Here is a 27,307-nt window from a genome sequence, read left to right as displayed (position 1 = left end):
ATATATTTAAGATATGTTTGAAAAAATTCATATGGTTTTAAAGAGAGACGCTCAAAATATATATATCTCATACTCGCAGCGCAAATTATTCGCATCGTGGTTGTGTGAACGCACCTTAACTGAAAGGTTTGGTGGCTGTAAAAACAGTAGCTAAGGGATCATGGGAAGTGTAGATTTAACCATGGTTGGCTACATATGGAAAAGTGCATGTCATGAGTAACGACAAACAAAGACCCGGGACGGGCAGAATGTAAGTAATGTGGAGGCAAAACATTAGCTATTTCAAACATGGGAGAGTGGCATTAACGAGCCATGCTAAAGGAAGCAGACATCAGTGCGCTGCTGCTAGCAAAGCTACTGCAGAAACTCCATAAGAGGGCTGTCAAAATTGCTCAAAAAGTACGTTTGAATATTCGCTTAAAAAACCCCACATATATTTTAATATATTCGAATATCTGTTTGCTCAATAACAGGACAAATTCATACAACGAGACATAACTACTTGTATAGGTAATATAATTAATTTTAAACATATTTAAGAACATATTACCTACACAAAATTAAGTAAATTAACTAACGGCCAAGACCCCAGACCTCTCGCTCGCACACACACACTCGGTCTCTCTCTCTCTCTCTCTCTCTCTCTCTCTCCCGCTCTCTGCCTAAAGCGGTTTAAATAAATGACAACAATAAACAAATGCTGAGTGCTGATCAAGTGTTTTGTGCAAGCAAGTTAATGTCGCGATTCTTGTCCCAAATACGGTAGGCTTCATTCAGTGATTGAAACTGAAAGTTTTACAGTACCGACATTGAACACTCTGAGCGAGCTGGGCTGTAAACACAGAACTTTTTCTTTGCATGAAACGGCAAATAATCAAACCAGTGCATGAAACTGTTGTAGCCTATCTAGTCTATTTTATTCATGCGATATAGTCAGTACAGGCGCGCGCCCCCCGCTAAGCCGCGCAGCTGCCGCTGTTGTTTGTTTTCACATTTGAATAGTTGTTTTTAGCAACTATTCGAATATATATTCGAATATAGAACCCTAACCCACAGGCATAAGAGACTGCTACAAGAGGCACAACTCTTTCTAGCAATTGCAGTTTACTGAGGAAGAAGAGATATGGTAGACAGCCCAGCAAAATGTACAAGTCATTAATGTGTTTGTTTTCATTTTTTATTCTAGAAATATACTGTAGTTTCATTTTATACAAGGCTTAATTCTTGAAACAGCTGGTCATTGTAGTCTTTAAGAAACTTTACTCAGCGAAGAGCAAATAACATACTTGTTGAAGACTATTTTGAGCAGAGCATTATCACACATTTGCTGCTGTAGTGACTCTTTGGGGTAGCAGGTGTGTGTTTGTGTGATTTAGCCCAAATAAACTGCAGTGTGATCACAGTGATAAAGCAAGATGTAACCTTGTCCGTCAATGTAGCTAACTGACTTGTCTTAGCAACAAAACAGCTCTACAAGTTAAAGGGAGACGAGATATCAGGCTAGCATACACAATACGTGATTTGCCTGCACACATGAGATGTGTTAACAGTGAACATATCCAGTCTGGTCCTCTGATAGTAGCCAAATCCCTCGGTAAGATGTGTGTTTTTGTAACATGCCATGTCCATGCTAAAAATAACGCTCATTATATTAGATATATAAAACTTTTAAGATAATTTTACAACATTATAAGACAACATGAATTGACACCAAGGATGTCAACTATAGTTCCTAAAACATTTTGGTCTGAGAGGCTGTCTCAATTAATATTCTGAACTGAAACTTTCTCTCATCAACCAGAATGGCCACACTCCGCTCCACATTGCGGCAAAGAAGAACCAGATGGAGATTGCCACAGTGCTGTTGCAGTACGGAGCTGAGACCAACATCCTGACCAAGCAAGGTGTCACTCCGCTCCACCTGGCCTCCCAGGAGGGCCACACTGACATGGCTGCCCTGCTCATGAGCAAGGAAGCCAGGGTCAACGTCCAAACTAAGGTACTGTGGAGCAAACAGTTTTTTCCTAACTCTAATATCCCATTGGGTGAATTGCTATAAATCATTTTTCATCTCTGGTAGAATTTTTTCAACTATACTTTTGTGCCTTTTAACAGTTAAAGAATTCAGAAATGTCAAAGTAATGACATTTTCATACAACCATCAAAGATCGTCTTCTATTATCCTATCAATCAAATATTTACATTTTATGACAAAGTTTATCACATATAACATTGTCAAAGTAGCCACATCAGCTTATTTGAGATGACAGAATGTGGTCTGAATGAGTCTGTTATAACATTGTAAGTGTTCTGTTTGTGTTCCTCATGCAGAGTGGTCTGACTGCCCTCCATCTGGTGGCTCAGGAAGACAAAGTGGCTGTTGGGGAGATCCTATTCAAACACGGAGCAAACCTCGACCAGCAGACCAAAGTATGAACATACTTCAATTTTCTTTATTTCCACCCTTCTGTTTGTATGAGGATATAATGTCACCAATTCACCAGGTCAAATTCCTCTATGTATAACATATGTGTCAATAAATGTCTTCTGATTCTGATTCCATGATCTCCCATTCTGCTGAAATGTTTGCCCTCAATAACAGTATTCTGACAATGTTTTCTGTTGTTCTGCAGTTGGGGTACACCCCACTAATTGTAGCATGTCACTATGGTAACGCCAAGATGGTCACCTTCCTGCTTCAGAGTGGAGCCAGTGTCAATGCCAAAACCAAGGTACTGACACTAAATTGAAGGGCTCAGATACGAATTTAATATTCATTATCATTTCAAATTTATGGTTTTATTATTATAAAATGTAATCACTATCACTAGTGATCATACAATTCAGTTATTTTCACACATCACACATGACAAATTTTCCCCAGAGGTATTTAAGATCTGCTCACATGCGACATCCTCTGTCCTAAAACCCTCACATCAGCACAAGAAAAAACACATATGTTGCATCTGAAAATGTGAAACTTCACGCATTATTTCATATCTGCTGCTTGGCTGACATGAAAGTGAACTTTGAATAATCCATTTATTTAAAACATTTTCTTTCCTTTCCAGAATGGATACACTCCACTCCACCAAGCAGCCCAGCAAGGAAACACACACATCATTAATGTACTGCTGCAAAACGGTGCCAAGCCCAATGCTATCACTGTGGTATGTGAACCGCCACAAAACACACAGACACGCAGACACACACATACAACACACAGTGCAAAGACACACAACTCAACTACTGTGCTTTCTCTTTCAGAATGGTAACACTGCCCTGGGTATTGCTCGGAGGCTGGGCTACATCTCTGTGGTGGATACGCTGAGAGTCGTGACTGAAGAGATCATTACCACCACAACGGTATGGAATGCCGTTTTAGTCAAAATTAAATAAATGAATAAATACGTAAATACATGAAATATGCATTTGAAATACATCATGAAATAAATAAATGAGGCAATAAATACATAAATATTAAATACATTTAATTATTTCATGGTACTTTTATTTCGTAATGCCACTTTTCATTTCATGGTACTTTTATTTCATAATGCCACTTTTCATGGTACTTTTATTTAATAATGCCACTTTTCATTTCCAGAGTCTTTCATTTCATAATGCCACTTTTCATTTCCAGAGTCTTTTATTTCATAATGCCGTTTTTCATTTCCAGAGACTTATTTCATAATGCCGTTTTACATTGCACGTTCTTATATGCAAATCAGGGGGTGTGGCTACATCTAACATTCAGATCAGACAACAGAGCCATGTGCAAAAGAAGGCTGGCTAAGGGACATGAGTGTTGATATAATGGAAGACATCAATGGTCTCCGAGGTAGCATGCTAGCATTAGCAGATCAAATCGATCAACATGGGTTTTCTGCAGATACGATTTTGACACATATTGAGGGGTTTTTGGAAATACTAGGGTGGATAAGTGCTCTTCAAGATGTATACATAGACGACGAAGTTTTAAATTGTTTAAGACTGACTGAGCACCGCGTGTGTGTGGAAGAGGTCCAAGTTGAAGAAGTCAACATTAGCGCTGGTACTACAAGCACAGGTGCTGGACGCCCGCCTCTGGATATTCCTGGCGACAAGCTGGCTAACTTTGTGTTGTCTGGTCTATCAACCCGAGAAATCCAATATCCAGGAATATCCAGAGGCGGGCGTCCAGCACCTGTGCTTGTAGTACCAGCGCTAATCTCACGTCCCTTAGCCAGCCTTCTTTTGCACACGGCTCTGTTGTAGCCACGCCCCCTGATTTGCATATAAGAACGTGAAATGTAAAACGGCATTATGAAATCAGTCTCTGGAAATGAAAAACGGCATTATGAAATAAAAGACTCTGGAAATGAAAAGTGGCATTATGAAATAAAAGACTGGAAATGAAAAGTGACATTATGAAATAAAAGTACCATGAAATGAAAAGTGGCATTATGAAATAAAAGTACCATGAAATAATTAAATGTATTTAATATGTATGTATTTATTGCATTACGAAATAAAAGTACCATGAAATAATTAAATGTATTTAATATTTATGTATTTATTGCCTCATTTATTTATTTCATGATGTATTTCAAATGCATATTTCATGTATTTACGTATTTATTCATTCATTTAATTTTGACTAAAACGGCATTCCATACAACGGTACACCAAATAACATTTTGATCTAAATTTCAAGGTTCAGGAATCTTTGTTGGAATGTAGGCTCTGATGGCAAACGATTCCATGGATAGTTTTAAATCAAATCAAATCAAATAAATCAAATCAAATAACCAATTATTAATTATTGTAGTTAGGTGAGAGCCCGAGATCAGTGTTGCACCATTAAAAACGAGCCAATCTATCTTAAAGCAGCACCACACATGCTTTAAAATAAATATGGTAATACATCTTCCACTAACAAATGCAAAGATGTATTCATTAGCAATAAAACACACCCTTACGCAATATATACTGCTGTTACTGCTGCAGTGATTGATCGTTGCTTTCCATTCCCATATGTATGATAAATAATAACTCGTAATTGCAGTTTCTTCATTTAGAACTAGTTTTTAATGCCATACAGAACCTTAAAAGGTTTAAGCAGGGAATAGTTTTCCTTTTTACGATTCCCTTTCTCCAATACATACATCAATACAGCTTCCATAATGTGTACGGTTTCAGCTCGGTTTACTAGCAAACAGAAATAACTAAGATGTGAAGTAGAGTTAATGGGATCTCCTTCCTCCCTTGCTAGCAGACGGTGACGGAGAAACACAAGCTGAACGTGCCAGAGACCATGACTGAGGTGCTGGATGTCTCGGATGAAGAGGGTAAATCCAGTTGTACATTAAGCCTGTCAACATCTACCGCCAGTGGAGCTTAATTCAATTCAAATCATTTTATTTTGTTGAGCCCAAAATTGCAAAATACAAATTTGCCTCAGAGGACTTTACAGTCTGTACACATCGGCATAGGAAAAACACCTCGAAAAATGAAATGATATGACTTAAGTCTGTGAACTACACCTGTTGTCCAACAGGAACATTCCGTTTGTGTGCTTGACTAGAGTAAACTGTACTACACGAACAAAATACACTTTCCGCAGTAGAGAGTAAGGGTTAAGTTCTTGGGTCTGATCTAGCATGTCACAGACCATGCACATGAAGACAATCCCTCACTGCATTAGTGAGATTTTGGTCCAAGTGAGAGAAGCAATCTTAACTCAAAGATGTTCCTCAGTTGCTGAGGGCAGTAGGCACATGGGATGTGGCAGATTTTGAAGGTAATTAATCACCAGTGTTCCTTCGAAAATTCAATTCAATTAATTTTATTTTGTATAGCCCAAATTACAAATTTACCTCAGACGGCTTTACAGTCTGTACACATGAGACATCCTCTTGTCTCGAAACCCACACATCGGCACAGAAAAAGAAAAAAAAAAAAACCTTAGGGAGAACGTCAGAGGAGGGATCCTTCTCTTGGACGGATGGACAGACAACAATAGATGTCTTGTGTACCGAATGAAAAATGTAAAAGATGTAAAATACATTCAATTCCTATAACAGAAATGATTCAAATAATTGCGAGTAGCAAGCCAGGCGTACGGCAGGACCACTGCAGGGGCAACCACCATCAGATTTGATAGAACCACCATCCACAGAAGCCTGTGGGGAGGGAAAGCACAAAGACCTTAGGAAAGGGTAATGTTGGTTTATGATGACAGTAATAGTAATATGATTAATATTTAAAATAATAATAAGGATGATGATAGCAGCAGCAAGTGTCAGCAGGGCCACAGCAGGAGTCAGGAACAGGGTCGAGATGGAACTACGATCTATGGAGACCTGCTAGGCGAGAAAGCAAATAAAAAACTCCCGGAAAGAAGCTGAATTAGTCATGTGCATTAATAAAACGTGGATTGTAGGAGAAGGAGTGAGAGTGAGAATGGAGCTTGGTGTGTCCTAAGAAAATGATGGCAGTAGATTCACGGTGCAATGAGCGAGGAGAGGCGGCAAACTGCAAATAAACCATGCCAGATACATGCGCATTACACGCCACAGTACACACACAATAACCGCTACTGTCCTGTCAGACATTAAATACATGTTTCGGTTAACGTGACGTTAACAAGTTAACGTGACCTCCCGGGCCATCCACAAAACAGGAGGAAAAATAGAAACAGAAATGGCAGCCTTACGCGCTTCCCACAGAATGGTAGTCTGCACTCACACTATACACAGAAGGTGTGCTTGTTCTCAGGAAGAGACCACACAGAGAAGAGAACAGAGAGCACTGGGTCAGGGAGCCTTTATCTAACGTCCCTGTCTCCTGACGCGGACAGCGGAAGCCATTATATGCCGGACCTGTACACTCTTAATTTGCCGCTTTTCCCGGTCTTTTTTTATGGTTGATCGCCCGCGAAACGTAAAGCCTAGTTTATGCTTCTGCGTTTTCAGAGCGATGCAAGGAAACGCAGACGCAAGAGCCCCTTGCGTGTCCCTTGCGTGCCTTTTCACACCTCCTTGCGTGCTTGCGTGCGTCAAGACATTTTTCTAGGCTTGCGTCGAAAGCGACGCAAGCCTCCTGCAGCGCACAAGGCTGTGATTGGTCTGCTAACTACATCCTTTACGGAGTCTCACATTTCCGCTTTCATAGCACAATACCGCCATTATTAAAACGAAGAATGTTTACGAGAGAACGGATCAGATTGAAGAGATTTTGTCGGAAGAAATGCGTAAATATGACCACTTCTACAAGCCGTCATTGGCGGACTATAAGGACGCACGAATGGCCTCCCGATTCATGGAGGGAGATCTCCGCAAACGGTTTGCCGGTCGAGGGAACAAAGTTCACAAACAAATGTGTCCGTGGTGAAAAGCAGTGGCGATGCACGGGGCATTAAAGTCTATGATAAATAAAGTACAAACAAACAAACCAACGACTTCCACACACAAAGACGTAACTCTCTAGGTTGTCTTCAACAAAACACGTTACTCCACCTGTTGTTCTGGCAGTAAACTGTTCTGCAACACACGCAAGCCTTTGTTTAGCTAAGTCTTAAGTAATGATAATTCATACATGTCAACAAATCTATGTGTCAAATCTCATGAATATATATATATATGTCCAACTACTGCAGGAAAGTTACTTTGATGAGCGAAAGTAGTAAGACTCACTCGCGCGACGGTTGGGCAATGCTTGACGATGAAAGCGCTTTCATCGCGCTATTTGGAGGTGTTGAAGCGGGATATCTTATTTTGAAAGGCCAGAATTGGTTTCCCGATATGTTGTCAGCATCGATGGTAATTTTGGCAACCCTTTACCTCCGCAAAAAACAAATGTTTACAATGACGATGGACGTCCGTCACATTGAATTAGCAGCGCATGGCTTTTTTTTTTTACAGACTCTGCTTACAAATTACTTTTTACTTTCATAATTAAAACTGTATTTGGCTCAAAAGTTAATGAGCTAACGCCTACTTTTACACCGTTAAATCCCCTGAAAACATTACACGATAATTTTTATCAATAGTTTTACCAGATAGTTAGCTAATAACTCTCCGCGTCAGGAGACAGTGACGTTAGTCCACTAATTGCCTGATGTCTCTCAGGTGGCGCTGCTTCAGGTGAACCATATCTGTCTAGCTACAGTATTTTTTAACTTGCTGGCAAGTATACTGCTGTCTGCTAAACGAGGGCCAAAGAATGTTACTTGTGTTCTTCACTGAAGTCGGTTTCTTTGTTTTCATTCACCTCCAACCCTCCGTTTTCTCCCAAAGGAGATGACACAATGACCGGTGACGGAGGGGAGTATCTGAGGGCCGAAGACCTCAGGGAGCTTGGAGATGATTCCCTACCAGGACAATATCTGGACGGAATGAACTACCTACGCTTCAGCCTGGAGGGGACACGCACTGATAGGTACATTAAACTCAAACTTTACCAACGAACATCTCAAAAATGTTGTGCTGTAAGCCAGGGGTGCTCCAATAGGTTAATCGCCAAGGCAATGCCAGTAGATCGCCTGCCTTTGGGGCAAAAAAAAATCACGACGGGTCACGTGAGCGGTCAACCCGAAGCTAATGGAAAACTTGAAAAAGTGTAGGCACCGCTGCTGGAAGCTGTTGTTGTTCCCATATTAAATTGAAATAATTAATATTCATGATTTGTAAAACCAACTTTTCATCCTGTACTAATCAAAATAATATTTCCTGTGTATTGTTGCTCTAACTTTATCATCACCATTCACGCTAAGGACAAAGCTAGCTAACTCTCTGTATTTGGATATGTGTACTGTGTGTATTCACTCCTACTCATACTTCATCGTTGGCCTTCCTTGTCATTTCTTGGTAGTCAAATGCAAAGGTATGTACTGACGCTGGCCTCTTACATCTTCATCACTGCAGAAAGAAAATCTGTTTAACTATGTAACTTACGTTTAACTATCTTAGTTAAATCCTTAGGCTGGATATTGCCCTTTTTTTTGCCCAGAGAGCAGACAAGGGGCGGGAGGGAGGGAACGAAGAGACGAGGGTCGGGCCACCCGAGGGACCCTCCGGGGGTCGGCCCGGCAGGCGGCCAGAAGTCTGGCTCGGGGAAGGACGCGGAAAGCCTCCGGGGGCGCCGGCTGGAGGACGCGGGAAGCCTCCGGGAGCGCCGGCTGGAGGACGTGGGAAGCCTCCGGGGGCGCCGGCTGGAGAAGGCGGGAAGCCTCCGGGGGTCGGCCCGGCGGGCGGGCCAGAAGTCTGGCTCGGGGGAGCCGGCTGGAGGACGCGGGAAGCCTCTGGGGGTCGGCCCGGCAGGCGACCAGAAGTCTGGCTCGGGGAAGGACGCGGGAAGCCTCCGGGGGCGCCGGCTGGAGGACGCGGGAAGCCTCCGGGAGCGCCGGCTGGAGGACGTGGGAAGCCTCCGGGAGCGCCGGCTGGAGGACGTGGGAAGCCTCCGGGGGCGCCGGCTGGAGAAGGCGGGAAGCCTCCGGGGGTCGGCCCGGCGGGCGGCCAGAAGTCTGGCTGGACTGGTCGAGTTGGGGGAACGAGTCATGGAACCGGGACTGGAGGAGTCAGGGGAACGAGTCGTGGGGGCCGGAACAAAGTTCGTTCTTCGCTGCCAAAACGGGCTCCTTATGTCCAGGTACTCTGGTCCATAATTTGGAAGAAGGTGATGGAGTATGATCGAATAACTGCCAATCTTATAGCATTCCAGGCAGCTTCAGCTATAGTTTGTTTACTGATAGTTTGCACATCTTGACAGGCTAACACAGTATAATATTATATTCTTATACACATTTTAAGTATATATTCTTAAAATGTGTTCTATTTCATCCTTACTGACTGAGGCAGTGCTTCACACTGGATTATCTTCTGTCTTGCACACACACAGACCCGTCTGTAAAACATGCTTCAAACCCTTCAAATGTGGCTAAGCACCTATCAGACAAGAAACTCCAAACTTTTCGTGCAGGCAGCCTGACAGCGAGCGGAACAGTGAGTGCGCTCTGATTGCGTGCTTTTTTTAAAGTACCGGTACTAAAAAATTTCCAAACCGTATTGCTTTCAACCTAAGGGTACTGCGGTACCTTTCTAGTACCGGTACACCGTGCAACACTAGATGACACCGGTACTTGTAGGTGACGGGAGGTCATCTGAGGTCACTGGTGACTTTGTTCGTATAAAGACTCGACCTGCGCATGCGCGAGACAGAAGATAATCCAGTGTGAAGCACTGCCTCTGGCGGTCAGTAAGGATGAAATAGAACGAAAGTTACGTATGTAACTACGGTTCTATGAATCCTGGATGACCGCCAGAGTTCTTAATCACTCGGAATCCTGTGAACTCGCGAGAAGGTTCCGTAGGACTGATCTCAGGATGACGCCTTACTTATTGTACTTACACGTGACGGGAGGTCATCCGAGGACACAGGTGACTTTGTTGGTATAAAGACTCGACCTGTGCATGTGCAAGACAGAAGATAATCCAGTGTGAAGCACTGCCTCTGGCGGTCATCCAGGATTCATAGAACCGTGGTTACATACGTAACTTTCGCTTTTAGCGCGTTTTTAAAAAAAAAATTTAAACCACTACTGCACAATCTTACTGTAGCCCTAATCTGCTTGTGTACTTTTAGACTCTTAGTCTATCTAGATAGCGCAATGTTATTTCTTCAGTTACTAGAATGTAAAACGTGTGTTAGACAATGTTAGCCTAGATAGTTTTGTATTTGGTTACCTTAAGACAACAAAAATGCAAAAAACAATTGTTCCTTTACCATAACCATTTAAATCAACGAGTATTTTTTTTTTGATAGTGTAATTATCATAAGGTAATAAAGTTGTACTGCTGATGTTCGCAATATCATATTTGACTGATTGTGATCTGTTGCACCCCTACTACTGTGAGCATTAGGCAATTTCTTAACCCTACAGAAGTTGCATACATTGTCCAACTCCAGGATTGCACATGCATGTGTGCCGTTGCAAGGAGATTTAACGTGTCCCCCGAGTACGAGAAGAACATGGAGAAGATTCCAGGAGACAGGCAGCTACTCTAGTAGAGCTGGACAGGACCATTGAAGGCCTTCTATGATCTATGGTCCTCAACTTATCAGCAGGGACAATATCTGCCAATTTGTCCAAGGAGGAACAGGTTGAGCAATGCCCAAGCCCTACAGAATGACCCCCATAACTGGTGTGAATGTCTCTACCCAAACAATCAGAAACAGACATTATAAGCGTGGCCTCAGGACGTAATGTCCTGTAGTGTACCCTGTGCTCACTGCCCAGCACCGTGGAGCTTGATTGGCATTTGCTGTAGAACACCAGAATTGGCATGCGCAAAGTGTCTTTTACAAATGAAAGCAGGTTCACCCAGAGGACTGAAACGGTCTTAAGAAGCCAAGGAGAAATCTATGCTGTCTGCAACATTGTTTCGCATGACCGGTTTGGTTGTGGGTCAGAGATGGTCTTGGAAGGCGTATCCATGGAGGGACGCACAGACTTCTATAGGCTGGAAAACGGCAGTTTGACTGAAATTAGGTATTGGGATGAACCCATGATCAGACCCTACCATCGTGCAGTAGGTCCTGGGTTCCTCTTGATGCGCGACAATGCCCGGCTTCATGTGGCAAGAGTATGCAGGCATTACTCTGAGGATAAAGGAATTAATACAATTTAATGGCCCTCACAATCACCTGACCTAAACCTGGGACATTGTTTCAGTCCATCAGACGCTGCCCGTTTGCTCCTCAGACTTTACAGGAGCTCACTGATGCCCTGAGACTGGGAATCTGGGAGGTCATCCCACAAGACACCATCCGTTGTCTCATTTGGAGCATGTTGCGACATTGTCAAGCATGTATACAAGCACGTGGGGACATACAAGATATTGAGAAGCATTTGCATTTGCAGAAATTGAATATTGGCAAAATTGATCAGCCTGCCACATGATTTCCACACTTTGAATTTTGGTGTCTCTGTATTTTGCTTGCTTTCATTTCCCACCCGCTGTGATCTTTTCAATTGTCTTGACCACTGAGCCTCACTGGCTTCAATGGTTTTCTTCTGCTACAGTTCAGACAGGTCCTTCACACCCACCCACCACAGTTACTACTCCCCTAGACATGAGGGCATTATGGATGAGATGCTGACCAGTCACCAGGTAAAGTACATTACAAGTCAATTATATTCATAGCCATTGCAGTAGAAATGTTGTATTTTGTAAAGTTTTATTTTCACAAGAACTCTGGAGGAGTTAACTATTCAATGTATTATTAGTATTGTATTAAATTATAGTTTAAATTATAGTTTAAAATGAAGGTAGGTGATTTAGTATTGAACTTCCATTAACGGCAAGTGAAGTATAATAATATATGTATTGCCTTCAGTTCCTAATGCTACATAATATGATTCCTGTTACTGATGTCTGACAAAAGCTTCTTTGTTCGACTCCAGGTCTCCTCACTTGCCAGGGAGTGTGACAGGGATTCATATCGTTTGAGTTGGGGTACCGAGAACCTGGACAATGTTGCTTTATCTTGCACCCCCATTCACTCTGGGTAAGAATTTTCAGGTTCAAGCTAATTTTTATATGTATATACTATGTACATAGTTTTGTTCTTCTTTGCTTTCCTTACAAAAAGGAATACTGATGTTAGCAGATCTTTCCACTTCAATTGAGAAATGGATACACTCAGGGCTGTAGTGGAGGGTAAACGCACGTAAACGCCGTTTACGCACCTCTGGAATTTGGAAATAGCGTTTACGCACTTATAAATAGCGTTTACGCACCCCTAAGTAGCATTTACGCACCTCAAAGTTCCCTGCGCCTTGTATTCTTCCGTTGGAATAATCCGAAATAAACTTGGTGTAATTTTAAAACAGCTAAGACTACGTTTCCTATTGTTGAACATATAAACGCCGTAGTCTGAATCATGTTCATCTGCGCTGTATTACGGTCTGTGAGCATCCAATCAGTGCCTTGCGGCTGCAGCAGCGACACCAGTCAGGATCCAGGAGGTGTGTAAACGGATCAGCCCAGTGGTCCCCAACCTTTCTTACCTCGCGGACCGGTCGAGAAGGACCGACGAGGGGGTAGTCGTCGTTGCGGGCGGAACGACCGACGGGGGGGGGGGGGTGTAGTAGTCTTTGCGGGCGGAACGACCGACGGGGGGGGTAGTAGTCGCGCGCTCTGTGTTCGCTGGTCGTGCACGGTAAAAGGACAAGAAAAACGCCTGGTGACGCGTAGATAAGAAAACAAGTCAGTTCTCAATGTGAAAAAAAACATGCTGTAGGCTACTTATGATGACATAGGTAGTACATGAGTGTTCCTTTAACTTACCGAACTTCCTGAACGCGTTCTGGGGTTCATGGCTCCTCTGTGCAAGGCAGGACCTGACGTGGAGGACAAGGAGGCCCTCTGGGCACTACTGTGAAAAGGAGACTCCATATGTAGATAGTTTTTAATCTGCAATTGTCTTGTTGTGTTGTGTTGACATACTTTTCTTCACTGTTTTCTTAGATTTAATAAACTACAAACTACTAACACATTTATTCATTGTCATTGATGTTGTATATGACTTTTACTGATAACATAATGCAATATAGCCAGGACAGCCTTACAGAGTCGCGACGCTTTGTGTTGCGTTGCTTCGCATCGCGTCGAGGTCTGTATGATCACAAAATTCAGAGTTTACCCACCTCTAATTTTACCACTACAGCACTGGATACACTGTTATAATTCCATCTTGTAACCTTTAAAAAACATTAGGGGTTTTCAGTTGAGAACCATGGCTTCAGATTTAGAGGTGCTGATCCTATCCCCGATTGCTTCACACTTGGCAGCCAACCTCGCCATTGAGTGCTGCAAGAAGCAGCGATGAGATTTGCAGAATACCTCCTCCCACCGACAATGCCTCGAAATCCTGTCCCTGAATACCACAAACAGGATTGGTGACAAACCGCAGTCCTCACAAAAGTATTAGATGGTCCCAAGAAAACACCCTCTCACCACATACTCCCGCAACACCTCCCACAGTATCCGATTATACATTACATTACATGTCATTTAGCTGACACTTTTATCCAAAGCGACTTACATTAAGTGCATTCAACCATAGGGTACAAACTCAGAAGAACAAGAAACAAGAAAGTGCAATTTCCTCAAATAAGCCAATTTACAATTTGCTATAGATGAGTGGCGTTATAAGTACAATTTAAGTGCTACAATTTGTTAGCCTTCTCCAGGACCACAAAACACATGAAGACCGTATGAGCAAACTCCCAAGCCGCCTCCATGATCCTTGCAAGAGTAAACAACTGCTCTGGCTGTTCCACAACCAAGATGAAATCTGCATTGTTCCTCTTGGAATAAACCTTACCGGGGAGGCTGAGTAGTGTAATACACCTGAAATTGGCACACACTCTATGGTCGCCCTTTTTAAAGAAAGGAACCACCACCCCGGTCTGCCATTCAGGCCCAGACTTCCACGAAATGAGGCGTACTATTAAAGACCCCCCCCCCCCCAACACCCATTGCTTTCAGCTTCTCCGGACGAATCTCATCCATCTTTGCCACCAGAGAGTTCTTTGACTACCTTAGTGACTTCCACCAGACAAATTGAAGATGATCCTACCTCAGCCTCCAGCTCCGCCGCTACCAAAGAGGGGGTAGTAGTTGGACTCAGGAGTGATCCTTGCACAGTCCAATAACCTTCAGAGTTGCAGTCTTCAGAGTTCAATCCTTACTGCTTGGATGATTCCCCGTTTTCACTTTGCCGACCGAAAGTGCTTTTTCCATAGTTGCTCCGAATTCACACACTTGCTGCTTTGCCTCCATCACGGCTGAGGCTGCCGCCCTTTGGGTCTGTCAGTATGCTGCAGGTGCCTATGGAGTCCCCTGGGTTATCATAACTCTGGGGATGTCCAGTCGGACGTCTTCTCTGACGACCAGTGTCCACCACTGTGTTGGAGGGTTACCGCCACTTGATGCACCTAGGACTTTGAGGCCTACTGTGGGTATGGAATGTGTCCTTAGCCCAAGTGAAGGAATTTAAGGACCTTTGGGTCTTCGCGAGTGAGGGGTAAATGGAGTGTAAGTTTGGCCGGAGAATTGATTTAGCAGGGGCGGTATTGCACTCGCTTTACCGCACCGTTGTGACAAAAGATAGCTGAGCCTAGGGGTGCAAATAACAATTTTTTTGATAATTGGTCAAAAAAACAGCATTAATAAAAACATTAACACATTTTCCAACCCTTTGTTCTAAAACAGAACTGCAAAATCACAGTGCAAAAAAACTTCAGAAAAAGGAGGTTGCTTCTTAAACATTATAATAACATAATAATAAAAAAAAAGACAAATACAAATCAGTAAACATAAGAGGATTTGTTTGAACGTCGGAACATATTCTCAACATTACTTACTTATTCATTACCATCATTGTAGCGCAAGTTAAGTATATGTATATTATTAAACACGGCTTAAGATGGCCATGAAATGACATTTTAAACACAAACGAATGTATTTGTCAATAATAACCGATGTGGGACAGAATATATACACGACAACAGATTGACACTCTTTTAGTTTTTCTAGTGTGAAATGCTCCCACACCTTGGACGACTTGAGTCATACAGACTTCGCTGCCCGCGCCAGGTGATTCACAACAGCTGTTGCTGCTCTGTCCTTTACCTCGGCTCATTTATTTTTTGCTCTGTCACATATTCGCTGCGCCGGAAGGCATCTACCGGTCGATCGGCGTTCTTACCCTTACCTATGGTCATAAAGGATGGGTCATTATGAATAGAATTAGGTCGTGGGTGCAAGCAGCCAAATTAGATTTAGAAAACTCAGGATGAGGTGGAGAGTTTTAGCTCGAGTGATGTTAGAAGGTTAAAATTCAACTTTAGGCTAGTTGCCGCCAGTTTTTATGCTAAACTGGATTAGCAATTTCTTATAGCCTTGTACTCGACGTAGAGCCATGAAATTGTGTAGTGTTGAACTATTGTTTTTGGCAACAAATGGAACAATACACTAAATACTGATTTGAATTGCCACTATTCTTGTAGATAGGCAATATTGAAATGTAAGTGACCATGTAACATTGATTGTGTTTTGAAAGATTGATTAAGAGACTACTCTGTGTCTCTGTATCTTGATCGATCTTGTTTCTGCTTGAGTTTTTATTCCTTTCTGTCTGATGTGGTTGTTGTTTTTAGCCGTTCCTCTCCGTGCCCCGATCATGGAGACCACACCAGGTGACCTTCTGCATCTTGGATAAATCATTCTTAATGTCATCGTCATCATGCTCTTCCTCACAGATGCACCTCTCCTTGTGGAGAGATGTATCTGTCACCGTCATCAACAGACATTGCCTCATTGATTTGGCTGTGGGTTTACAATGTTAAATCATTTAATCTGACTAATCTGACTCTATTTTCACACTGAGAATCCCAGTGTTGATCTCTCCACAGAAAAATATCATGCTATTCAGCAAGTTCAGGAAAACAAACCCTTAACCTTGGATATCTGGGCAAAAATAGGCAGTGAAAGTTGAGCACATTTTTGTGGATTTTGTCTTGTTTATTGTGCATTTCCACTAACATACCTCAGGGTTGGTCTGATTGTATGAGATAAGTATTATTGTGTACAAGATAATGGGCTCAGATCTCCTGCTGCAGAAACATACTCTGATTGATTTCTGTCAATGAGGAAAAGCTTTATTTTCTGACCATAATAAACTAAAGCACTTACTGTAAGTACTTTTCAGCAGTGGAGGACACAAATCTTTGTCTTCGAATTGTTTTCTGGGCATGAATTCAGTAATAGAGTTGAAGCTGTGTGCTCGTTAAACACTATGCTGTCTTTGAGAGTCATGAACTGTTAATGATGGAATTGTAATGTAACTTCATCACACCCATACTCCTGCTCATTGCGCTTCATGATCCATGTGCATCCTGTAGTTTCAATTTTGCATGAAGAGCGAGGTCAGAGAGTCTCCAGCTGTGAGGTTAACACATTAATGCAAGTAGACCAGAATTACAGAGATAAAGCCGTTGATGTTGGCCATTCAGTGAAACAAAAAGAGACATGAAAGTCAGAGAAATTTTGTTTTTAAACAGAAAATTACATCTTTATAATAATCATGGTCAAATAATCTGCCACGTAGCTTTGGTCACATATGATCAATGAGAAATGTTTTTAAATTTTGGAAATATCTCCTGTTCCGCCTCAGCTTCCTGGTCAGCTTCATGGTGGATGCCAGGGGCGGGGCCATGCGTGGTTGTAGGCACAACGGCCTACGCATCATCATCCCACCCAAGAAGTGCAGCGCGCCCACGCGTGTGACGTGCCGGCTGGTGAAGAGGCACCGTCTGGCCACTATGCCCCCAATGGTTGAGGGTGAGGGTCTGGCCAGCAGGCTCATTGAGGTGGGGCCCTCTGGAGCCCAGTTCCTTGGGTAAGGTGGCAGGGATCGATGATGGAATGAGTGAATAAAAGTTAGTGGATGTACAGGATTAGGAGAAAAGGAATATGAAGAGGTAAAAAAATGAAAATATATAATTAAAAAAAATTGATACAATTTAGTAAAATTTCATTACTTGTTTTTTGCATGGGTTTGGATTTTCAATACCATTTGAAATGAATTATGATAGTACCATAAAAAAGGGCTTTATATCTCACGCATGCATCTCTAGTGTGAGAGGAAAAGAAAAAAAAGAAGTCAGACCTGTGGAACAATATTTCAACATTGTTGCTATTGACACTGATTATTGACCCTTTTGACCCTGCTATTGACCCTTTCAATGGCAATTTCACAACCTGCTGCCCTTATTCTTTCAGATTGATTTAACCTCTGCCTCTGCATTACTGAAAATATTTGTGTATCTGCTATTGCTTTCTCCAAGCACCATCGAAATGTCAATCGTTGCTCTTTAGCATGTCCTGATTTTTTTCATAAGAGCTGCAGTCCAACTCGTTTTAACCTTTTTACAAAAACCTTTTCCGATTAACCCCACCTTCAGTATATTGCTTAATGATTGGTTTGATATGTGACCTAAAATACTACCCTCTGCCAGTGATGTTTGAAAAGAATAGTATAAATGTATCCATGATATTATGATGACTCCCCCGCTTAATAATAATAATAATATGAATTATAGTTATAAGTTATTCATCAACTATTTATTGCTGACAGGAGGGTTCTCCCTGACCAAAACTACTCAAATATATTCAGATTATATTAGAGCGCACATTCATGGATTAGTATTGGGCAAAGATGAGAAAAAGTAACTATTAATCGCAGAATTTTCTGCGCAATATTCAATAATAACTTTAAAACTAGTGTTTTGCACGCTTTTATTTTAAAGTAATATTTTCAGAACAGTATAACAGGCACTCTCAGAACAGCAAGTTAACATTTTCTTACTACTCTGCACCCAGCCAATTGCTAAGACACACAAGGTAATTTACATTCAGATGACAAAGAACCTCTCTCTTTCTAAACCATATGACTTGTAAGTAAAAAAACACCTTTCACAGGGTGCAGATGTTGTTAAGACTGACACCGTTGTTCAGTTTCATACAACTCGTGTACTCTCCTGGGTGAGGCTCGTACGCGCCCCCTCGTTGCGATTCTAAGGAAGCTTCCTTCTTATTGCGTTGGTTTTCCAACAGTTCTCCGGCACACCGCATCCAACGTAGTCTGCCAAAGTCTCGCTCCGCTGGTTGTTTGGGTAGCTAGGGCTTCCGGTTCAATGACATTTCCGTACGGTATGAATTTCTTCACGTACCGTTCATAGCGGTGTTACGCCATAATAACTGAGATTGCTCTCCGGCAGGCGGCAGAATTTATTTTTACACGTCATCCACCTGTCTTACGTGTGTTGAAATTGAGTCATGGTTAACTTTATAACAACAATGAATAACCCACAACAAACAGTCTTTAACATGGTAAAACACCACGATACATGGATTTTTGGCCATACCGCTCGGCCTTGTAGCTATTGGGTAATAGTAGTAAGTCAGGGTCAGAGAACTTCAGAGTTGCAGATTGCAGTCATTACGAATAGCTTTACTTTTATCGACTACACCGTGCAATGCAAAAGGAATTTTGTTAACTCATGATAAAGTCATTATCGGCGTTATTGGATGGCTTCGTTAACGCATTTATACCATGTTAACGTGCTTAGGCCGAATGTGTATATAAAAGACCTAACATTCAAAACTGAAACATTGTCTTTAGATGCCTATAAAATCTAGATACATAGAGACCCAAAGAGTTGTTATTTAAATACAATATATACTATAATTTAAATATATATGTAACACTATTTTATTAATATACTTAATACTTGTATATTAATAATTAATACAGAAATAAATATATAACCTGTAACTAATAAAACAAAGTAGGAAGGAAAACAGGAAAACAAATAATAATTTCATCTTTATAATATTTATGTTGTATGTATTGAATTATCATTATCCAATTTGAACACTTTTGGCCTCCATAGGCACGGTGATAAAAATTACCACAGTGTCAATATTCTAGTTTGCCCCATCCAAAACATTCTGTGTGCTCTTTCTTCCTCACTGCTGCGTATGGACGCTTGGTCGATTACACAGTAAACTACACCTTCCCACTGCCCCTCCACCTCTTAATGAGGGAGAGAGTTTGGTTAGCAGAATCCTCCAGCTCGGTCCTCCGGGGACAAGATTTCTTGGGTATGGTGGACATTTTTTAAATTTTTTATATAAAACAATCTGTGGATGAGTAGTGCTTTATCTTAGAACCCCTTGAATTTATTGTCATTGTGTTGTTTTGTTTGTGTGGGTGTCTAGTACCACACCTCATCTGCTACTTATGACCCTCTAGATATCACATTGTTGTGACATTACTCTGCTGATTCCATTTTATTTAATCCCCCTCTTTGCCCTGTCCTTTTTTGTGTTTATATTTTCTTGCTTGCTGTTTTCTTGACTAATGTGTTTTAGAAGATTATATTATTTTTTTTCTTTTTAATTCTCTGTGAGATTTACACGGTTTTCTGGCCTCTACGTAGCTGGGGAACCAGGTGAAATTTAACAATATGGTATTAATGGCTATGTTAGCCATTAATGATGGGGCGACTGTGGGTGAGTGGGGAGCACGGTCGTCCTCCAATCAGAGGGTTGTCGGTTCGATCCCAGGCCCGGCTAACCCGCATGTCGTTGTGTCCTTGGGCAAGACACTTAACCCAACATTGCTCCTGTAGCTGTGACTACAGTGTGTGAATGTTAGTTACTGATGGCAGGTGTCACTGTGTATGGTTCTCCTGTCATCAGTGTATGAATGGGTGTGAATGGGTGAATGATGTCATGTAGTGTTAAAGCGCTTTGAGTGGTCAGAAGGCTAGAAAAGCGCTATACAAGTACAGGTCATTTACCATTTACCATGTTTGTTTTACTTTCTTTTGTGTATAAAAGTATACTTTTGAATTCTTTGCTACTTATTATATATATAGTTTCCTGCCACCACTCACCACCATTCAAAGTGTGGCAATGGCTAGTTTTAAAATAGCCTAAAAATGGCAACATTATGCATATTATTATCTACTGTCCAGGCCAAAGAACCCTCGAAATATCACATGGAAATATTATTTGCTTTATTGCTGTATCTGTCCAATGTTGGATTGTCATTGTAGCATGCCTTTTAAAGACATATGTTGTAGCTAGATTTTTGGAGATGATGCATGTCAGGTAAGTATTAAAGTGACAATACTTGAATATTCAACATGATCATCCACTAAAATATTTTCTTTATTCCCTCAGGGAATTCTGCAAACGTGGTTACCATAGTTACCTTAGTTTTCAAATCAGAACTTTTACCTTCTTCTTTTAACTTCTCAAACTACCACAACAGCTGAAGTCACGCCTAATATTCAATACACACGTCTTGTTTCTCTCCAAGATTAACTGATTTTTCACGGGCTGTCAACTCCAATCAGTTTGCTTATGTCATCCAGGTTAGACTTATGACAATGTTCGTACCCACATGATGCTTTAGGCTACCTACAATTATTAAATCTAACTATTGTTTGAGGTACTGATGAAATAGAAAGTAAGCTTACCATTATACAACGCAGTGAGCACAATTTAAAAGACAGGAAACCTTAAATTGTCTACGAATAATGTTTGGGATTAAGAATAAAAAACGACCATGCCCAGAGATACTTGTACACATATTGTTATCATCCATGAAATACTGTACTTACTCACACTAACTGGCCTTATCCCTCCAGTCCTGTCATTGTGGAGATCCCCCACTTTGCTGCCCTTCGAGGGAAAGAGAGGGAGCTGGTGATTCTGAGGAGTGAGACTGGAGAAAGCTGGAAGGAGCATCACTGTGAACATAACAAAGAGGAACTCAACCGGATACTCAACGGCATAGACGAGGGTCAGTCTCTGATGGTGTAACAATAGAATCCACCATAACTTGATAACTAAAATCCCACTTGAAAACACTAATAGTCCGCCTACTTTATTATCACTGACACATATTCCTTTCTTCTCCCCTCCACCAGAGTTGGACACGCCAGAGGAGCTGGAGAGGAAGCGCATTTGCCGAATCATCACAAAAGATTTCCCACAATACTTTGCAGTGGTGTCGCGAATCAAGCAAGATAGTAATCTGATTGGTCCGGAAGGAGGCGTCCTGAGCAGCACTGTTGTGCCTCAAGTAAAGGCTGTTTTTCCCGAGGGTGCCCTAACTAAGAGGATCAGGGTTGGATTGCAGGTATTTGACAAAAACATCAGTAAAGTCCATACTTATATATATAATGTATACGTGTATATTATATGTCATACATTTACATCTTTAATCATCAATTGGCCCAATTGCTTTATAGAAAATGCAGGGAAAAGCATATATTTTGTGCAGATAACATCTTTTATATTTTTTCTGTGTACATTCCATATTTCAAAAACACTTGACAATTGACATTTGACAATTTGTATAATTTATAATGTGATGACCCTCCAACTCCTAGCCAGGAGCTTTCTGGTGGGAGGAGCTGGAAGACTAGCCTTTCTCACCAATTACTCTCATTGAGACCTCCAAGAAGGGAATAAAAGACTGTCTGGGGGTAAAAATTCTTAGCAGCCACTGGTTTTGACCTTCACCTATGGTCACGAACTCTGAGTTGTGACAGAAAGAACGAGGTCACTTATACAAGCAGCAAAAATGTTCGGAGTTTCCTCCGAAGGGTGGACGACATCAGCCTTAGCCTCAGACCCGCAGAAAACCCAGTACACGCTGGAGGGATCATATTTCCCAGCTGACCTGGGAACTCGGGACTGGAAAATGTTGTGGGTGAGAAGGTGCTGTTGCCATCGAGACTTGACCCTGGATAAGCGGAGGAAAAGGGATGAATGGACGGACAGACAGACTTGAAAACACAGTTTCTAAAGTTCGACTTTGGAAAGACATTATCCTCAGTGCATGGTTTATTGTCAAGAAAGAATAATGTTGTTGTACACGCTGACTTCTCTCCTAGTCCCAGCCAGTGAGAGTGGATGTAGTGAGGAAGATCCTGGGGAACAAGGCCACGTTGAGCCCCATCGTCACCTTGGAGCCTCGCAGGAGGAAGTTCCATAAACCCATCACCATGACTATCCCTGTCCCAAAGAGCAACTCAGACCTTGTTCTGAATGGCTTTGGAGGAGACACACCCACCTTACGACTGCTTTGTAGTATCACGGGTTAGAGAACTAACAATACATTCACAAAGCTATGAATAGACCTGCAGTACAAACACTCACATTCAAAGTTTTCAATCTTGGGTTTGTGTTCATGTGAAGGTGGAACAACCCCTGCTCAATGGGAGGACATAACAGGAACAACACCGCTAACATTTATCAATGATTGTGTATCCTTCACCACCAACGTGTCTGCAAGGTAACAAAAAAGTATTTGTTGTAGCACCACTAAATGTATCACTGATTGAACTAGCAGCAGACCTAACCTCAGTTGTTCTTTTCAATCCTCTTCTGTTTTTTAGGTTCTGGCTGATAGACTGTCGGCAAGTCCAGGAATCTGTCAATTTCTCCACACAGGTCTACCGCGAGATTATCTGTGTACCTTACATGGCCAAGTTTGTCATCTTTGCCAAGACCCACGATTCCGTTGAAGCGCGACTGCGTTGCTTCTGCATGACAGACGACAAGATTGACAAAACCCTAGAGCAGCAGGAGAATTTCACCGAGGTGGCCCGCAGTCGAGATGTTGAGGTGAGAAGGGATGGTGGGGGAGAAACATCTTGTTGTCAATTAGGATGTGCGATTTGAGCCCTGGCTCCACTAGTGTCCATGTTGATGTGTCCTTGGGCAAGACCCTCAAAACTCAAGTTGATCCCGTAGCTGTGATTACGGTATGTGAATGTTGCAAGAACGGTTAGTTATTACTGAGCTTGCTCGATCTTAAAAAACGGTCAGTGCATTTCTTACCAGATATAGGCGTGATATTTTGTTTTGACATAACATTAAATATGATGAACTGCAATAATGAAAAGTTATAGTACAGAGATTGAATAATCCTCTCAAATCTGATTTTGTCTGACAACTCTTGAGACCTCCTTGTCAATTAAGAGATTACTGTCAAAGATTAATTCAACGTTTCTACAGGTTTAGTATTTTAACAGAGACTGTTCTTAGAGTGGAAAGAACATGGAGAAGGAACAAACACAATTAACAGATTTGTTATGAAAATGTTTTGGGACATCACATTTTAATTTCCAATAAATACAATAAAAGTGGATGAAAGTTGCCTTCCTTGTTGATTTTGGACAGGACATCAATCCGCATAACAAATATTACATGCTAAAACAACTTGTACTTGTCTCTCTTTACACGTTATTTAACACTACCGGTCATTATGCACACACTGATGACAGTAGCTACCATGGAAGGTGCTTATCAAGACTATCTAATCATTCACACAACATTCAAACACCATAGTCCAGTGATTCCCAAACTTTTTCTGTCAAGCGTCCCTTTGATGATATAGAACATGGTCACCCATGTACAACATACCTTCTTTGTTTTGCATTAATTGCATTGATTATAATACTAATATAATACCTTTTTTGTGCCGTTTTTGTGGCGGTCGCGTCACCTGTTACAGTTGGAACAGAGTATCATCTGATTTGTGCTTTCCACCAGTCACAAAAATGTCCATCTTAACCCTAACCCCCACACCTAACCCTTTTCCCTCTCTTTTTCTGGTTAGCTCTGTGTCTTGTGCTTGTCACGTTGGTGCCGCTTGAACCATATATGATATAGCACCTTACAACTTGTTTGCAATTGTATTTGTTATCATTTTATTTAATTTGTTTTACCATTGTGTGTGCCTGTGTGGGATGTGGGTTGTTGGTGATGCCGCGCCTGCCGTAGTTCCCCTGTAGAACCCTACTGCCGTAGTCACAGCTACAAGAAAAATGTGTGGTTAAGTGTTTCGCCCAAGGACACATCGATATGGACTAGTGGAGCAAGGGATCAAAAGAGAAATAAAGTTAAAAAAATTGGGCACTACATGGAGGAGAAAAAACATTGATTTTTGAATATTTCTGTTGTTTTTTCTGTTGGTTATATGCTGATAATAAGTGTACTTGTTACATTTCTCAGGTCCTGGAAGGTAAACCTATCTATGCAGACTGCTTTGGAAACCTTGTTCCACTAACCAAAAGTGGTCAGCACCATCTCTTCAGCTTCTTTGCCTTTAAAGAGAACAGACTAGCACTCTTCATCAAAGTGAGAGCTATTCTTTATTTGAAACAAAGAAACAACAACCGAGGTCTTTAAACACGTGTCAACAAAATGCATCATGTCGCAATTTTCTAATTAGAGTTGACATTCTAATTATATACAATTTTCCCTAATAAAAAGTTGACTGAGTAATACTGAACTGCTTGGCTGTTGCAGATCAGAGACAACGCTCAGGAGCCATGTGGCCGTCTATCCTTTATAAAAGAACCCAGGAACTACAGGTCACTAACCCCAAATGCCATTTGCAACCTCAACATCACCCTCCCATCATACTGCAAGGTAAGGGCCCTACACTGTTGTCTGACTCAAGCGGAGAAACTTGTGTTGTTGGTGCAGCAACTACGCTGTAATCTTGTGTCTATTTTGCCTGTAATACTGTATATGCTCTATTCTATTTCCGATTATATGTATATTGAACATTGTTACGTTTACAGTGCATGTTCTTATTTAATATATAAATGTTTGAGTGATATTTAACTGGGTTAATTCTTTAAGCACCCAACATTATTGCTGAATTTCTTCTACGCAATGGCGGTCCACGTGACGTTCATAAGCTTATGGCTTATGAGTGGCTATGGAAGCTGTCGATCATTTCTGCATGGTGTTAGTCGGATACAATTGCATCAGACGGTTCAAAAAAGTGTTTGAAACAGGCAAATTTGTCTGCTACAGCCCGACTTCCCAAAAATCCCCCATATCCAGATATTGAGTCCTCCTGTTTCTCTGCCGTGAGGCCCGCACCAAAGCCTCCTCTAGAGTAGCTTTCAAGACTCGTGAAACCTTCCATGATTACTGTCCACACACTGGGCTATCACATCATGTTTTATAGGGCTTATAGGGCGGTTTGTTCTTCTGCGTTATATTGATTTATTTCTTCTATTGTAACATAAAATGATTGTTACACAACAGAAGGGTTCACCTATATGCCCACAGAAGAAAACGTTCAGAAAATTAAAGACACACCTATTACACTTGGCCCCTACTTGGAGGCCAAAAAACAGCCTCAGAGTGGAACAGATTTAAGACTGTACTAGGCAACATTGCAGGCTGGTGGCCTTAAAGAAAAGAAGAACTAAACTAAACTAAATCCCTCATATTATGCAATGTAAGTTCTTGATGGTTAATTCTAAAAATAAAAGATGCTAAATAAGATCAATGAGCTAATGAGGTTTACTAGATAATTTTGTTTTTACATTCAAAATATTTCTGTAATGCAGCTTGTGTAAGACAGACCTGTCCGGCTTTCCCTGAAATAACTCTGGTTGTCATTGTTGCTTTGGTACATTGCCGCCTGTCTTCTTTCTCCCATTAATGTTGCGTTTTTTTTTATATGCATATCTTTTTTGCTTTACGCTGCTTCTTGCTCCAAAAAGGAGTCTGATTCAGACCAAGAGGAAGAGGTAAAAGCAGCCACCGCTTCCCGCTCTTCTTCTAACTGTCTCTGCCGACCAATCCTGCCCATTCTCTTTTCATGATATTTTTTTGTTTTGTGTGTGTCATTGGTGTGTTTAAAACAATAATTGCTGTATAGGAAATGTCGAATGTTAGAAAATGTTTCAATTTGGCATATATGAGTGGATGAAACAAGACTAACTGTGGTCCATTGTACACTTTATTTTCCAGAACGGCAGGACGCTACAGAAATGTAAGACCTTTTCTTCCGTTTCATTCTACTCTATAAGATGTACTAAAATACTTATCATCCATAGTAATACTGCATGACTTTATTAATGAAAGTACTAATATAGTGTAGTTAAGATGCACACAGGAATAACCAGACTGGTCCACTGACCCCCCCACTAAATTCTAGACATTTACATCTTTTCAACCCTTTAAGCGTTCTATATTTAAACGCACAAACTCCCCATGTGAAAGTTCTGTTTCTCCTGAGGCTTGACTTAATTTTTTCTTTTTTTTTTTCCGAATTTCACACCTGCTTGTTTGTCTTCAAATTACCTCTTCCCCCTTACCATCTAAGATCTGACATTTTGAAATATATATAATACTACAGTCACTGCAACATTAAAAGTACATATCAATGGGATGTGTGACTATTTTTATCATCGCAGTTGGTTTAGGCAGCAAGAAGGGAATGAGTGGAGGGTGATGTGATTTGTCATTACTGAAGCACATTGGGGACCTGTACTACAAAGCAAGTTCAACACAGCCATGACATCTTTTGATGATCATGGATAACTAATCCCAACAATCCCCCTAATCAGTCCTGCAATTGTGGTTAACGTCTCTAACAACAGAGCAGTATATTAAACATACAATAATCTGACAACAACCAGATTAGTGTATTCCGTTAAATAGTCCTAAAATGTATTCTTCCAGATTAGAAGATACTATTGATCCCATTCAGGGAATGAGGGTGTGTATGACAATATTTTATATTTTAAGATGAACTAAGAGCAAATAAACAATAGATATAAAACATACTTTAAGCAGGCCACTTTCCAATCTTATAGGCAAGCACGTTCAAGGGAAGGCAAGTTTATTTGTATCGAGAACAT

The 27,307-nt window shown here is 41.3% G+C and overlaps 1 protein-coding gene across 50 annotated transcripts in view; it reads left to right on the top strand.

The window, feature by feature from the left end:
* The window catches only part of ank2b (ankyrin 2b, neuronal), a 150,492-nt gene that overhangs the window by 91,620 nt on the left and 31,565 nt on the right, over nt 1–27,307 (top strand). For 25 of the 50 annotated variants that reach the window (XM_078105837.1, XM_078105818.1, XM_078105816.1 and 22 more), the window contains 21 exons: nt 1,802–1,999; nt 2,332–2,430; nt 2,634–2,732; nt 3,072–3,170; nt 3,268–3,366; nt 5,255–5,330; nt 8,280–8,421; nt 12,065–12,152; nt 12,446–12,549; nt 16,208–16,246; nt 17,224–17,448; nt 19,617–19,715; nt 21,272–21,426; nt 21,554–21,765; nt 22,526–22,730; nt 22,830–22,926; nt 23,030–23,258; nt 24,651–24,776; nt 24,948–25,070; nt 26,165–26,191; nt 26,415–26,436. In XM_078105837.1, the coding sequence (XP_077961963.1) occupies nt 1,802–1,999; nt 2,332–2,430; nt 2,634–2,732; nt 3,072–3,170; nt 3,268–3,366; nt 5,255–5,330; nt 8,280–8,421; nt 12,065–12,152; nt 12,446–12,549; nt 16,208–16,246; nt 17,224–17,448; nt 19,617–19,715; nt 21,272–21,426; nt 21,554–21,765; nt 22,526–22,730; nt 22,830–22,926; nt 23,030–23,258; nt 24,651–24,776; nt 24,948–25,070; nt 26,165–26,191; nt 26,415–26,436 (2,563 nt within the window). The remainder of the gene's footprint in view (nt 1–1,801; nt 2,000–2,331; nt 2,431–2,633; nt 2,733–3,071; nt 3,171–3,267; nt 3,367–5,254; nt 5,331–8,279; nt 8,422–12,064; nt 12,153–12,445; nt 12,550–16,207; nt 16,247–17,223; nt 17,449–19,616; nt 19,716–21,271; nt 21,427–21,553; nt 21,766–22,525; nt 22,731–22,829; nt 22,927–23,029; nt 23,259–24,650; nt 24,777–24,947; nt 25,071–26,164; nt 26,192–26,414; nt 26,437–27,307) is intronic. The other 25 variants (XM_078105819.1, XM_078105817.1, XM_078105832.1 and 22 more) reach the window with 9 other exon arrangements.

The sequence above is a fragment of the Gasterosteus aculeatus genome, chromosome 7, assembly GCF_964276395.1.
Source record: "Gasterosteus aculeatus chromosome 7, fGasAcu3.hap1.1, whole genome shotgun sequence".
NCBI lineage: Eukaryota > Metazoa > Chordata > Actinopteri > Perciformes > Gasterosteidae > Gasterosteus > Gasterosteus aculeatus.
This window is presented reverse-complemented; position numbering and strand designations above follow the sequence as displayed.